This window comes from Manis javanica, chromosome 14 (assembly GCF_040802235.1).
Source record: "Manis javanica isolate MJ-LG chromosome 14, MJ_LKY, whole genome shotgun sequence".
In the NCBI taxonomy this organism is placed as follows: Eukaryota; Metazoa; Chordata; class Mammalia; order Pholidota; family Manidae; genus Manis; species Manis javanica.
In genome coordinates this window covers 17901754-17917710 of record NC_133169.1, presented here as the reverse complement: position 1 = coordinate 17917710, position 15957 = coordinate 17901754, and the positions used below count along the sequence as shown (strand labels likewise).

Here is a 15957-nt window from a genome sequence, read left to right as displayed (position 1 = left end):
GCCTTCTGGGCTTCGTCACAGGCCACACTGAGCATCTTGACTCTCACACACACAAGTGCACAGTTATCTGAGCTGTGTTGCTGTTGGTGTGGAAAGACAGCATCGAGCCTGACATCAAAAAATAAAAGTACCTGAGAGACTCCATCCCTAAAGCATCATCACAAAAAAATTGTTGAAAGCTTCCTAGATACAGTGTTAATGAACCTATGCAAAAAAGGGCAAAAGATGAATTATTCTTTGAAGAGAAAGACTCTGAAATAAAGTGTAATCCCTCCCTGTACAGTGGCCAGAAAGATTTTAATAGCTAAATACATAAAATGAGTAAGTGACCAGAGAAAGAGGAAGTTGGCAAGAAAGTAGAAAGGGGTTCAGGATAGTTCAGCATCTTTTAATAAGTGGCTTACATTTGTTAACTAATCGCCACAAACTCATAAGCATCACTCATCAATGTTTGACCTTTCAAGATTTATTGAATATGTTGATAATTTTGATCTTATTCTTAAAGTACAGGCTCATGGCTCACAAGAAGGTGATCAAACATGAAATCCTTAGGCAGGCAAATATTCTCAATTACGAAACCTTCATTTGTTAGGGCGAATACACTTTCCCAATTATGAAAATAAATGTGAAAAAGACAGAGTGTTAATTTTTAATAAGTATGAGGTCACGACATGTTTTATTTTCATCTGAGAAAGGCTACGGGGTTCTTGCGATCTATAACTCCCAGTCATTTTTTTAGTCTAATGGCTATGTACAAAAAATTATAAAGAAACTTGACTGGAAAAATATCAATTCATCATTTTAATATTTCATAACACTGCAATTGCTTTCATTAAATCTATGTATATAGTTCAAATTATTGCATAGGAAATGATTTTCAAATGTTCCAAATAGAACAAGACTCAAAAAGTTGAAGAATTAAGGGCAGTTCCAGATAATTATGTTATGATCATTAAATATCTGCCCAGTTCAAAATAAATATATTTTTAGATTTCCTTAAGTATCTGGATAAATTCTCTAGCTTTTAATCTACACTAAATTTGGCAATGGTGCTATTTTGCTTTGACTCGGTCTTTTTTTTTTTTTAATTACCTTTTTTTTTTCCTGCCTTGCCTTAAAAAGAGTATTAAGAAAAAGCCACTCTGGAAGACTGGCATGGTTTTCAGCTGAAAACCTTCCTTGACACAGAAAAAAGAAAAAAAAATTTGAGAACAAATGTGCAATGAGAAAAATATAAACATTTAAAAAAATGTCCTCCTTAATAAACTCTTACTATGTATCAGAAACCCTTGTATAAATATTTCACTTAAATTTTCATAGAAACCCTGTTTAAAGTAGGCATCATTTCCCTTTTCAATAGGTGAGACATCTGAGGCTTAGTAAAATCAGCACGTTTCCAAAGGAGGCATGGGAATGGGTTGAGTGTAGGGTCCCCATACAGGATTACCTTAACCATAACAAATACTGCCATTAAAATGGAGATGCCTTAAAAAACATTTATTTGTTTCTTTGTAAAAAATGAAGTGAAAAGGTGAGTGTATGTACATGTGTGTCTGGGTGCATTTGTCTGTGTAAGTATGTCATCAAGAGACCAAGGGAGCTTTTTAAGCATATCACGCAGCAGTGGCCTAGAGTTTCCCATTCCACCCTTAAGAGGATCCTTAGAGAACTGAACCCAGTGAATGTTCAAGGCCGGACACAGTCATAAAATTCCCCGTCTTAGAACCCACCGGTGTTCCCTAACCTTGGCTAAGGGGAAGAAAACAAAAGCAAAGTGATTTTCCTCTGGACAAATTCATGGAATTTTATTATAGAAACACAAAATGCAAAAGATTTCTCCCTACTACTATTCAAAAACATAATGAAAAGCAAGGAAAGTGTTAATAAAGTTCCCTGCTGCATTTTTCTGTTAATTTTTTCATTATTTCAAACTTTTATAACATCTCAGTCACTGGATTAAATTTGGCAATGCATATTAGCATCTTAAAATTAGAAACAAAGGCATTATAAATTGCTTTTTACATTAGGATTTCTTTAAAAGCCAAATACATAGTGTAAATGGACAACCTGAACAAACCACAAGGATATCTTTTCTCAGATGGATACAGAGCAATTCCTTCTGAACCTCAAATAAATAACAGCAAATAAACTTGGTCAGGACAAGGCAACAAAACATACTGAGCTAATAATACATTAAAATAGTAAGCATAGAGAATTTATATATGAGTTTTCATTTCTAAAATATTCCATTCTATCAAATTTGTCCTTTTTCACTACTTTTTCTTTTATTATATGAGCAACTTGCCAATTTTGAGGGCAAATCGTACCACTTTGTAGACTGTAGAGCGTATCTGTTCCAGAAAACACTGCATCGTATTTCATTGCGTGCTTGAGAAACAATGACATTAAGTATGTAAGAGATGCAAAATAAACAGGCCTCTCCTTCTGAAACCAAAAGTTATCAGTAAGCAATGTTGCTAGGTGAACAAAACAATTGGGTCTCAAAAGTGTATTATTTGTTTCTACCGGCAAAAGGCTTAAAAGTTCAAATTATAAATCTTTCGTTTCAATGAAATGTTTGTTACAGCATTGGGATTTATATAGAGAATAGCTTTAAGTGTATAGATATATGTACATATATCAGAATCCATAATATATCCTTCATGATTATGATAGCTAGTCAAGGCGACTTGGCATTACTCAGATATGTCATTTCTTCAGTGCATGACATATACAGTAATTGGTACAAAAATACTTTAGAAATCAATTGGAGACCATGGGTTTTAACTTCTTGACAGCATATAGTTGACTTGTTCTAAATAAAGACATTGTTGTTCAATCCCAGTGATTAGAGATGGATCATTGACTTAGGAAAAGCGTTTGCATACTGAGCACAGGATAAAGGAAAGTAGCAAGGGGAGAAAATAATTCTGCTTTATGTCAGGACTGAGTCTAGAATGAATGAGGCCATGGCGGCACAGGTTTTACAGTCCAGTTTCGTTCTTACCCCCTCTCATTAGGGCATTGCGGCACTTGATTTCTTAAGGTAACATTGCCTACTATCTTTTCTGCACAGGACACAGATCAGTAATCGCGTCCCCCTTGTTTAAAGTTGTCAGAACCTCAGGAGACAGTGTGGGAGCCAACCGAGAGGCCGGAACAACAATTTGCTGTTTCTATTTCTGAAAAAGTCTAAGTTTCAAGCACATATGAAATGATCTTTTGTTTCCATTTCTTCTTTTTTTGAATGGAGAAGAAAGGCTGGCCTATTGCCATTCCTGCTTTTAAAAGTAAGTAACCATCAGAGGGGTCTAAGCTATAAAATACTTAATGGCAATAAAGACTACAGCTCAGCTTCCCCAACAGATGATGTTAGCAGCTTGGAAAGCAACCAATCTCTGAAATGAAATGGGAGGTGTAATGAAAAATAAGGAAGCAAAAATAAAACAGTAGAACTGTTTTTCAAGGTAATATTTATAATACAGTCTTCAATGAAGACAGAGTGCATTAAAATGATAGGGCATTAGCAAACATTGGCCAATATATTCTAAAAACTAATGGTTATTTCCCTTAATAGAAGCAAATCTAATTATTAATCAAGAAAAAAGGCACAAATATAAAACGTGATGTTTAGAAACTGAAGAATGTTCTGCTAACCTATGAGAATTATACATACTACTAATTGTTTTAAAAATTATACTGAAATAAAAAAGTTTTGTCCACCTTTTAACTGCTATTGAAATAGAGATACAGATTTCATTTCAGATATAGATTTCTGTGGAATGTGGAAAGCTGACATTAATGCAATTTTAAAAAGCTGACATTAAATGAAGTATTAAATACTGTTCTTACGAAGCTACATCACACTAATGAAATAAAAGTATTTTATTTTAAAAAAGGAGGCAAGCTCAACCCTTTAATTGATTAACCTAGTTGGGGGGGGAGCAGCATGGTCCTATTGTGGTAGTTATGGACTTTAAGTTATTTTCACTTTTTAATCATAAATTTCTTAGTTGTGGGGCCCATCGTTAGGAAGAAAAATATCCACTTTAGACATGTCACTAAATTGGACAAAATTTTACGTATAACTGCGAAACTGGCCAACTTGCCTTTAGAAATTTCAGTAAAATGTAGATTCCATCGTCCACTAGACCTATGTACAGTCTTGAAATATATGTTGAATATAAAATCTTACTAACTCTTAAATGATATCTTATACAAAGAAAACCTCCCATCCTGCTCAAAAGCCTCGCTGTGCAGATAGTGAGTCACCACTAGTTACTTCTTCCTTGACAGTCATTGTCATTGCACATTTAAAGCAGTCCCAGGATGTAAATTCACACACTCACCAGCGGGCCCAGAGCACAACCTTTGGCCGTGCATGCTTGGACTCTGAAGGAATGTAGGCTCCAAGGTGCAAGTCCAGAAGCATGGCAGCTGAGCTCTGAGGAATTGTGGATTAATATACCATCTAGATAGAGTCCATAACTTGTGATAACACCTGGAAGATAATAATCGGCTTTTAATATGATTAGTAGACAATAGCAAAGAATGCCTCAAGAAAGCAAACACTCCTCTATGTGATTTCTAATTTCCCTGAATCACAGTATCTGATATTTCTCCTAGTCTAAACCTTGTCTCTTTCCAAAGAATAGAACAGGCGTACACCCTTGAATATCAGACTGTTAAGGTAATTAGTCGAAGATATAAATAGAACCAGGGGTCCCTGCATGGAAATCTCTCTATTGCATCACATCGATTGCTGTCATTTGAGTTCCAGATTCAAAATGAATTCAATAAGTGCCTTTATCATTTTTATTGCTTTCTAAAATGATAGCTTTAATAGCTGTGCTCTAGAAGTAAAATGACCTTATTTATTAAGGCATTATATAATATTCAGGATGTGTCAGGCACTGTTCTATGCATATAGGCACTATGCATGAATCCTTTTTATCCCTTTCCTCACAGCACTGCTATAATAGAGGCAATATTGTTATCACCATTTTACAGATGGGGTAAATTAGGCACAGATTAGGTAGCTTGTCAAGGTCACAAAGCAGGCAAGTATTGAAGTCAGGATTTGAATCTAGAAGCTCCCGATGGGCCTTAGGATCTGCCTCACTTGTTTATTTCTAGAGCTCAGCACCATGCCTGAAACACTTTGTAGAAAACAATACATATTATTTGAATGAATTAATTAATGAAATGTCACATAGTGAAAATATCCAATATAGAGTGAAAATTTAAAGATGCAGGAAAAAGAGATACCTAAATTCTCGAAATAGGAATCGACTTGCTGAAGGTATGATATTAAAGAATAGCTCAGAGATAGGAGATTTGGAGAAGGACTGAGTTTTGAAACAAAAGACTCTAGCAAAGTCAGGGACATCAAGGAAGCCCCTAGTGGCTGGTCTCCACGAGGCCTGACTTTCAGCCTTCTGGATACCAGATTTGGTCTTGTTAATATTCTGAAGGTAGCTTGAACCTCATTCATCCTCATGTTAGGGGTGGTGGGACTCCAATACCAGGAGCCTTTTCCCAAGCCTCCCTCTCTCCAGGGAGAAAAATTGCTCATTTCTAGAATCTTCTCACAATGGCCTGGCAGCACCATCATCTGGGATCTTATAAAATATGGAGCCTATTGCCAGGATATCCTTCACAACTGTATCAACAGGCAAAGAAAAAAGTTACCATGTGGAAGGAGAAATTAGCTTTTTGCTGCACACCAACACCCAGAACATTCTCAAGGGCATCTCTTTATCTGACCAGGTCTGATCATGTAAGTATTAAAAGTCTACAGCAACCCAAGCCAGGGCCACTAAGGATATAAACCCTTTAGTAATGAAAGTTTGAGTTGTCTTACTAGGTCGAAAATCCCAAACAGATGAGCTACCAGCTGAGGACAAGGGGAAGACATTATGCATATCAACTACGGCCTTAAACTAAGAACTGCAAATGTTATTCATGTTTTATTTCCTGTCTATTACATAAAGATTCATATATAATAATAATTTTGTTTCCTCCTTTTCCCTGTTGATTGATATTAAAGCAGTTAGTGGGTATTCATTTATAGCTTAGTTTTAAATTGCAGGATATTCAGGTGGGTTGTGTCTAAAACCAGGGGGTGGTTCATACCACCCAGATATGAATATGGCGACAGAGGCTAAGAACATCTTCATCTTCATTTGTATACAGCTTAGTAGGATCATGTTAGTAGAAACATGCAGTTATTATTCTTGGTGGCAGAAGGTGAATGGAAGGAGAAGAATGTGCATGGATGCTGAATAAGCTGGTTAAAGTCATCTAATCACAGCCCCACAACCATGCTTCCGCAGTCTGCTCTGTGAGCTGAGCTCAGTAGCCTACAAACTGCATTTCCAGCTTGCTTGCTTGTTGGCTTCCTATTCAGTTTCACCAATAGGAGGCACTGCTCAGAGGGCAGGAGCAGGAAGGAAGGACATGCCCAGTTTCTAGCTACAAGTGCAGAGGCCCTGGGGACTGTGCTAGGTCAGCCGAGGAGCAAAACAGCTGCAGCCTCAGGCTGCAGAGCAATTCTTCCATGTCTGCAGCCTCTTCGGTGGTGGGATCTTGGCATACTTCAGGCGGGATGGGGCAGCATCTCGTGATGGCTCCAGCGTGAAGCCAGCGAGCAGGATCTTGGCTCTGAGGCTCCAGCCCAGGGAAGCAAGCAGCTCCCTGCCAGTGCCCCTTGTGTATCTGCCAGCACCCACCCCCTTCTCCCTTTTGTCCCGCCAGCCCTTCCAATACCTTTGGAACCAACTCCTTGTATTAAATCTTGTCTGTCTCATATACCTGACACATTTTCTGTTTGACCAATTAGATCTTGATCAAAACATCCTTTAGGATAAAGCTTTTTTTCATGTAAGTGAGCTAATATTTTTAATGAAGTGACTTCTATGACCCAGTTTCCTTTTTAAAGTAAGCTGTGCACAGTTTACCTTGATGTAAGCAGGTGCATTTCCTTTATTTCCAGATTTGGGGCAAAGAGTCTTATAGTATCATGTAGTACTATGGCTACACACAAAAAAAAATAGAGCTGCCAGTATGTGCTCCCTGTTATTCTATATGACCATCTATGGTAACTCTAAGAATACTTATAGAAAGCATTTGATTTAATGCCATTTGATACTTGACACACCAAAGTGCAAATTAATTAAAATTAAGAAAGGAAAGATACATAGTGAAAACCAAATAGTACATGGAAAATTTAAGAGAAGAAAAATGGATAAAATCACATTAATAATAATGACAATACATTATTATGTGCTAGGCATTCTGCTAAGCAATCATTTAATCCTCACCAAAAAAAAAAAAAAATCTTATGTGCAAATAATGTATTGCAGAAGCTCTTAAAAGAAATTTTAAGACTCCTGAAATGCTATCTACTTGACCTGCTTTTCAACAATGAAATAGAAAGTACTCAAATCAATACTTCCGTTTTCTTACATAATTGGGGAACAGAGAATTTCTTTTATGCTAGGATTACGTGCATAATATCTCATTTATCTGACATACTGGGAAATGAGGTATTTTAAGAAGTTAATTTTTGTTATAACTAAATCTCATCCCTTAAGTACAAACTTCAAGAATCTTAACCATTTTTGAAGGAAATCTTTTTAGCAAGCACTACACACATACCTGTCTTCTCTCACAGCCTATAATGAATGTAATTGATTCATTTGTGAGGACTCAAACTGTGCATTATAGACATCAAAGACTATATCAGTAATACCTCCGGGACTGATGAGATATCAGATAATTACCCAGCTCTTAGCCTTAACATCATTCAGTGGCTATACTTTATCAATTTCTGCATCTACTTTTTGAATTCTACTTGATTCTCCCTCAGTGACAATCTCTCAAATGTTACTTCTTTGTCTACTTGACTCTAGCAACTCAACCCCTAACAACCTATGCTGAGAAGCTAGATAACCATGACATCTGGAACTGCGTAAAGAAATAATAGACAGCTACTGAGAGAAGGGCTTAGAGTAAGATGAGTATAGGGCAAATATGCTGAGAATGAAATTGTGAGATTTGTGACAGTTAATTCAGCTGCTCACTTTTTAGTATATAGGATACATCTGAACTGAGAGGTGGATGAGACTGAGGTCCAGTGTCAGTGGAGATGAGATCTCACATACACACACACACACACACACACACACACACACACACACACACACACACAGAATTACCCAGTATTCTATAGGCAACCAATGTTTGACAGCATTTGTAGGAAAGGCTAAAGAATCAATTATAGAACCATATTGTGTAAACAGTCCACAATGGATAAGTACGGTCTGCCCTTTAAGTCATTTTTAACATTCTCCTCTACCTGCTACACCTACCAACTCCATCACTGAGCCCTGTAGGCTGCATGTTCTACATTGATCTGTACCCATTTCCATATCCATGACCATCCAGTTCATTCTGCCATCATCTCATGCCTGAGAATAATGACCACCTAAGTGTTCTGATGCATTATTAATACTCCTATACGATTCATTCTTCTGACTGCAGACAGAGAGCATTTCTCAAAACATGTATCTGATCGTGCCACATGCAATCAGTGATCAGTCAGGCCTTTACAGAGTGCTAGCAGGACGGGAGTACCCCATCCCAGAATCAGAAGGCTGGGGTCAATAACACCCACGCTGTGGGGATAAGGCAGACTCATGATGCTGGCCTCTCTGGGTTTTCTGCCTTTTAGACCAGGTCCTACTAGCCAATCACCAGATCTCAAGGTCTGGCCAAAGTGTGACACCATTGTAGTTTATAGCTGCTGTCCACAGATGCCCTAAAATGGGAGCCTGAGACAAGCGTAGGTGTTTTCTTTGGTCTGGTTTGGGCAATATCGTTAACTAAAAACTCCTGAGTTAAGAATACACAGTCAAGCTTCCTGGTAAATTTGTGAACAATAGAGATAATCATTGGAAAAGAACACTTCATTTCTTATCAAGATATACTAGCAGATTTCATTATTTTTATTATCAGAGGTTTTCATATAAATAAAATTAGTATCATATGAAACATTGTATAATTCAATTCTAAGACCATATACTTAGTAAGTAATAAGTCTCAAACATCTATTACCATAATAAGTTCACTGACCTCAGATTCCCAGAGTGAGTAACAAAAATGAATGAATATAATCCAGTGGACATTTTAAACTAAGCCTAAGGACATGCTTTCCTTCTTTGACTAGAATACAGAACATTATGCATAGCTTTGAGAAAAGTAAAATGGTAAGTCTTTGAAATGCTGCATAAGGGTTTTTGAAACTATAGAACACTCTACATTTAAAATGTACGGACACTTCCTTTGAGTCAGACAATAGGCTACATGCTTTATATGAATTATTACTGTTAACTTTAACAACACCAAAAAATAAGAACTGTTATTTGCCTTGTTGTGCAGATAAGGGCATCAAGTTTTAGAGGGGCTGAGCTGTTTCCCAAGGTCACACAAATACAAATTCAGTGGTAAAATCTGGTAAAATCCCATCCCATCTCCTGCCTCTGCTCCTGTTACCCGTTTCCAGCCCGGAGCTCTCTTCTAAAATACTTAGGAATCCCACTCAGATTAAGAACCAATAAACACGCTCCAGCCTAAAAGCAATAAAGATGAGTCTAATGAAAAGATTTACATGCATTTATTGAAAGTCAGTTACCTGAAAAGTACTATGCTTGCTGATTTGGGGGCCAGGAAGAATAAGAAATAATATCTACCTTTATGGAAGGGTTAATCCCAGGTTTAATTAAATAGCAATTTAAGAGATAAATAAGCACCATAAAAACATTATGCCCAACAAATGACCCAGATAGTAAGTACCGGAGCTTCTAGCAGGAAACAATCATTGTGGCTAAAGTGAGTCCCAAAAGCCTTCTAGAGCAGCCGGGTCTTCCAGACAAAGAAGCTGGATCTTCCATAACAGGTAAAATGTGAAAAGGAATGACTTAGGAAGACACTCCTGGTGGGGAAATGACATTTACCAGTAATGCATGGAAACAAGAAAGTAGAGGTGTATTAAGGATTTCCTGAAGAGACCAATGTTTTGTTATTGTTGTAACTGGTTAAAGTCTAATAGAAAATAAGTCTTCAAAGGACAGGTTAGAACCTTGAATGCCACTCCAAGGAGTCAGGATTTTATGATGTATGGGAGGACTATTGACATTTTTATGCACTGACTTGGGGCATAATGAGAGACATATTTAGAAAACTTAACCTAGAGTCACATATATAATAGACTGGAGTAGGGGAGACCATGGAGGTAGGAAGAAGTAAGACTGCTGAAAATATTAAAAAAAAAAAATGAAGCCATCTTTTCCTGAATTTATAGTAACTAGTTGTGACTGAGTCACAACCAGTAACAACGATTTAGTTGGACTCCTAACCTTATCTAGACTCGTTCAGACACAGAAATAAATGGTTTCAAAATTGTTTTAGGAATGTAGGAAGGCCACCTTGAAACAGTAGTGTGTGGCATATTCTAAGAAAGGAGTATCTTTAACAGTTTTATATTCCTTCTTTTCTTTAATAAAACAAAAGTATAGTGCTTAGGGCTAGGATGTGTTAGACTAAAATATGGTGGGACAATGTCACTAGTCAGGAAAGAGAAAGGTCTACCTTTATCAGAGATGGACTGTGAAGTTAGCAATGAAACTCCTAACAACTGGTTATTAAAGGACTAACTTACCACTATACTACTGGTTTAAAAGGGGGTTGTCTTTCAAGTTAAGGATCAGAAACAAAGCCATGCCTCTTGTTTTATATCTTGACTGTGTCAATGTCAAAACCTTAGTTGTGAAAATGTTCTACAGTTTTGGAAGGCACTGGGGGACACTGAGCAAAGGGCATAAGGGATCCGTCTGCATTATCTTTTACCACTGCATGTGAATCAACAACTCTCTCAAAATACCACATGTAATTAAATTGCAGCACAGAAATTGTGTAGTTAAGCATGACAGTTAAGAAGAGGCAAACCCTTGAAAATCAGAGGAAAATGGCTGAGAAACTAACAACGGTATTTGTATTTTAATCAGGTACCATTTAATCCTCAGGAAAAGCCCTTGAAAGCCGAATGAGTTTCACTTTCTCTCTACAAATGAGAAAAACAAGTTTGAGAGGGGTCTGATGACTGAGCCAGTGCCACACAACTAGCAAGTGACAGCGCTATGGGTGGATACATAAAAGCCTACAGAGTTTGTGTTCAGATTCTGCAGGACATTCTACGCTCCAGCTTCTATTTCTTTCTACATTTTAAAAATTATTGCATAAAACATAATAAAGTACATAAAATATGTCATATTTTAAAAACAAAAGAAAAAAGAAAAAGCCATCACCAAGGTTAAAATACAGAATATCTGCAACACTGTATAATCTCCCATAATTCCAACCCTTTCCCTCCCTCCTAGATAATTAGGTTGAGTTTTTAAGAACCATTGTCTTGCTTTTCTACCTAGGGATCTGTCCCTAAACAGCATAATTAAGCTCTGCGCAGCTTCCTGCTTTGTATTAATAGAATCACATTATATATATTTTTTATATCTTTTTTTGCACAACATAATATGCATGAATTTTACTCATGCTGTTGATGGTAGCCATACCTCATGCATTTTCATTACTGCGTAGTATTCCTATATAACAAAATTTATTTATTTATTCTACTACTGATATCAATTGCTTCCACATTTTGGCTGTTGTATCAATGTAGCTATCATCCCTGTTGTGCATATGTCCAGAGGCACATGTATGTACTTCTGTGTAATAGAGGTCCTGGAGTGGGCTTGCTGGGCTTTGTTCAACTTGAACTTGACAAGACAATTCAAAGTGCATTAACTCCCATTAGCATCAGTAATGCATGTGAGCTCTCATTGTTCTGGATTCTCAAAAATACCTTAAATAGTCACACTTTAAAATCTTTGCCAGTATTATAGGTATGAAATGGTATCTTGCTTTGGTATTATTTTTTATTCCCCAACTTACTAAAGATGTTGAGCATATTTCTTATGTTTATCAGCCATCTACTTTTTTTCTGTTGTGAAGTACCTATCCAGATCTTCTCCTAGTTTATTATCGATTCCCAGGAATACTTTATATATTCTGGACACTAGTCTTCTGACAATTAAGTGTGTTTAAATACCATATCCCATTCTATGACGTATCTTTTTAGGCACTCAGTTTAAAGTACCTTTTGAGGGATAAAAATATTCTTAATTTTAATAATTCTTTTATCATTATGGAGTTACCTAATTATGTCTAATAATCTTGCTTGCCCGAAAGTCTCCTTTGTCTGATACTAAGTATTTACACCAACTTTCTTTTTTTTTTCTATTCTCAATCTTTTGGTTTGCTTTTGTTTGAGAAGGAAATGACAACAGCTAATTCAGGGCTCCTTCCTACAGCTCTGGGGACTCCTGAGGAGCCTTCTGACTGTTGGCTGAATCTTCCTTGCAACACTAACTTAAGATAAATGAGAATCCATCTAAGGACTGTATACTGTCAACGTTGCGGATGAGTAGAGGTTTGCTGGTCTTGATGAGATGCAGCTGCACCAAAGAATGGGCACTACTCATGTACCTGGTAGCCTCATGGTAATGTAAGAGTTGTGGTTTTATTCAATGGCACTCAGTTAAGCTTTCAGGAAAAAATGAGGGAGAGCCATATGTACTAACATGAAAATATGCTTCAGTTTGATGTTAAAAGGAAAAAACAAGATGGTTTTTGTGAAAGAGTACGCATCATATGACCAATTATTTTTAAGTGTCTATTTTATACATATATATCTAAATGATTACTTGTTCAATAAACAAAGTAGTTACTGAGTCCCTAATATGTTCTGGGCACTCTCTTAGATGCTGGTAGAGAAAAATTAAGCTGCAGAACAAAATGGGAAACATAGTCAGAGGCTCCCAGCTGGTAGCTCTCCTTTGTAGGTATCTTCCTCCCCCTGCACGTGGCCTTCCTCTCATGACCACACACACCTTCAAGATGTGGTCAGAGAGATTGAATTTTTTTTTTATAACAGGCATCAACTTTTATTTATAAACAAAAAATGAAGAAAAACTTAGATTAACAAAAAAGAGCAAAGGAAATGAACAATTTTTAAAAGAAAACCTACAAATTGCCACTTACTAGAATTTTAAAATACATGTTCTAACTATTTTTTTTGAGAGGGCATCTCTCATATTTATTGATCAAATGGTTGCTAACAACAATAAAATTCTGTATAGGGGACTCAATGCACAATCATTAATCAACCCCAAGCCTAATTCTCAACAGTCTCCAACCTTCTGAGGCATAACGAACAAGTTCTTACATGGTGAACAAGTTCTTACACAGTGAATAAGTTCTTACATGGTAAACAGTGCAAGGGCAGTCATATCACAGAAACTTTCGGTTTTGATCACACATCATGAACTATAAACAATATTCAGATATGATTGTTCATTTGATTTTTATACTTGATTTTTATGTGAATCCCACATTTCTCCCTTATCATTATTATAATTTTTTAAATAAAATGCTGAAGTGGTAGGTAGATGCAAGATAAAGGTATAAAACATAATTTAGTGCTGTAAGAGGGCAAATGCAGATGATCAGGTCTGTGCCTATAGACTAAGTATTAATCCAAGCTAGACAACGGCAACAAAACATCCACAGATGCAGAAGATTTCAGAGAGCTCGAATTTTATAAGTGGTTATTCCCTTACCAATAAAATAGGAGTAATGTTCCTTGCCCTGGCGGCCTGACAGAGAATCCAGTGAGTGAGCATGTATCAAAGTACTCAGGACTTGGGTGTTCTACATATAGAAGGAATGAACTGAGAGCTCCCCCTCCCTTCAAGGGCAAGCTGAAACCTTCTTTGCTATGGGAATCTCACCTTAGACTATCTCCTCCTTTTCTGAGCTATGTCATGTCCTGCATGAATCTTCTAAGAAGTAGTCTACAGATTTCTTGAAAGCACATTTTAGACAGGTCTGTGTTCCTTACTGGTATGCTCTATCATCACCTAATGGTTTCTTATATATATATGTGTGCTAACCCTTTACTTAAAGTTCCTCCCCTACCTCAGTCAGATCCACAGAGTACAGTGTGGAAAAATCCAGTACTTATTCAATTACTGTAGAACAACTTGTGAAAAAAATTTGCTGGATTCCACAGATTTGGTTTTCAATTGTTAATCTGATTCATCAGTAAATATTCATGCAGTACCTATTATGTACTAGGCATTGTGTTACATGCTGGGAATTATAAAAGCAGTCCTGGTTCCTGCCTCCATAAAACCTTCAATCTAAGTGGGAAGGCAGACTAGGTGAACTATATGTGCATAAAGTTTATTAATGGAGAGTCAGATGGGGTAGAAGAAAAACAGTAGGGGGAGGTGCAAGTTAACCTAGTTTGGGTGGGTTAGAGAGTTAGGCTTATCTGAGAAACTGATCTTTAAGCCAAACTTGTTACTTGTCCAACTTCATCAGAGAAAAAAATGTCATAAACCATTTTATTATTAATTATAACAAATACTTCATTATAATAAACAGAAAGCGTTCAATGATGTATCAATAAGTTGATTATCATTTAAAGTATAAATATCACTTTAAATGTCATTTAAAATATGAACATTTGTTAGATCGACAATCTGCATCTCTTTATTTGCATTTACAATGTCGAGTGTGCCAAAACAAAGTTTAACAAGATGGAATTTTTATTTGTTTTCTTATTTACTTTTACCATTCTCAGAGTGAAGGGAAGCATTTTGCATTTATCTCTATATCCAGCCCCTCAAGTTCTGTGTGTTAAATATGGATTAAATGAGATTTAGGAATCAGTCAGGGTATCAGCAGGAGTCTGGTGGCAAGTTAAGTGGACAGTAGAGGATAATTTAGCAAAGGACTATCACCAATACATGGGTTGCATTAAAGAAAAGCATCAAGTGCTAATAATGTCCTCCCCGCTGGTAATACTTAGCGTCCCTAGGAGACCATGCTAACTCCTAGTTGACTGGGAGCCAGGAAACATCTCTGAAGGGGGAAGGATAAGAAAAGATGCAAAAACCTGGAGAAAGAGCTGGAGTTAGAGGAAAGGGCCATTGGACAGGGGCAGTGGGAATGGTGGAATATAGCCCTGGAGCCCAGAGCCAGGCAGTAAGGGAACCAAGGGAGTAAGCTCAGTCTTCCTTCTCCCACCAAACTCTCATCTTTTTGTTGCTGCTACCCATGGACAAACCTAGAGGGAGGAAGCCCTTTGATGCTGGGAGCCCAGGTCAGCCTTGTAGGATACAGAGAGGAGGACAGTGAATCTAGAGAGGCCAAAGAAACCTATCCAACATTCTCCACATAGACGGTGATTCATTATACTATACTGCACTGTATTGTATTTTTCTGTGCTTTGTTCTGGTGTATTCTCTTGCGCTAATAATCATTAAAATAGTTAAAACTAAATAAAACTATATTATGCTCTGTGGAAAGGGGGGGTCAGGTTATTTAATCCAAGTCTACAAATGCAGTTCTTCCGTGGATAATGCCCCAAATGGATACTTAATTCCCATTGGCTTTCCAGCATAAGCAGTTTGAAGTTTATCACCTTTCTCTTCCCATAACGGTAGAATTTCTGAAGTGTTTAATTTTCATGGGAAGTTGAATCATAATTGTCTGTAAAGTACGTCCACTGGGATATATATGTTTGTGCCTCTTCATCATTGTATGTCAAATTGCATTTCTTACGGTGCTCAATAGGTTGTCATATATAACCAAGGAAATTCAATACAAGTACAATATGATGTAAATTTAAAACAAGGTTTCTCTGTTTACACTGAAGATTCTGTTTACTGTAAGAATTAAACAACAATGCTTCAGTGTCATAAAAATAACATGTATTCTGCATATAGATGCTCCAAACATTATTTGTTTGTTTGTTTCCAGTATGGCATGGCA

The 15957-nt window shown here is 36.9% G+C and overlaps 1 protein-coding gene across 1 annotated transcript in view; it reads right to left on the bottom strand.

Moving 5' to 3' along the window:
- Positions 1-15957, bottom strand: part of USH2A (usherin) — a 721517-nt gene that overhangs the window by 310514 nt on the left and 395046 nt on the right. Inside the window, exon 36 of the mRNA XM_073222145.1 lies at positions 4350-4501. Coding sequence (XP_073078246.1) covers positions 4350-4501 — 152 coding nt within the window. The remainder of the gene's footprint in view (positions 1-4349; positions 4502-15957) is intronic.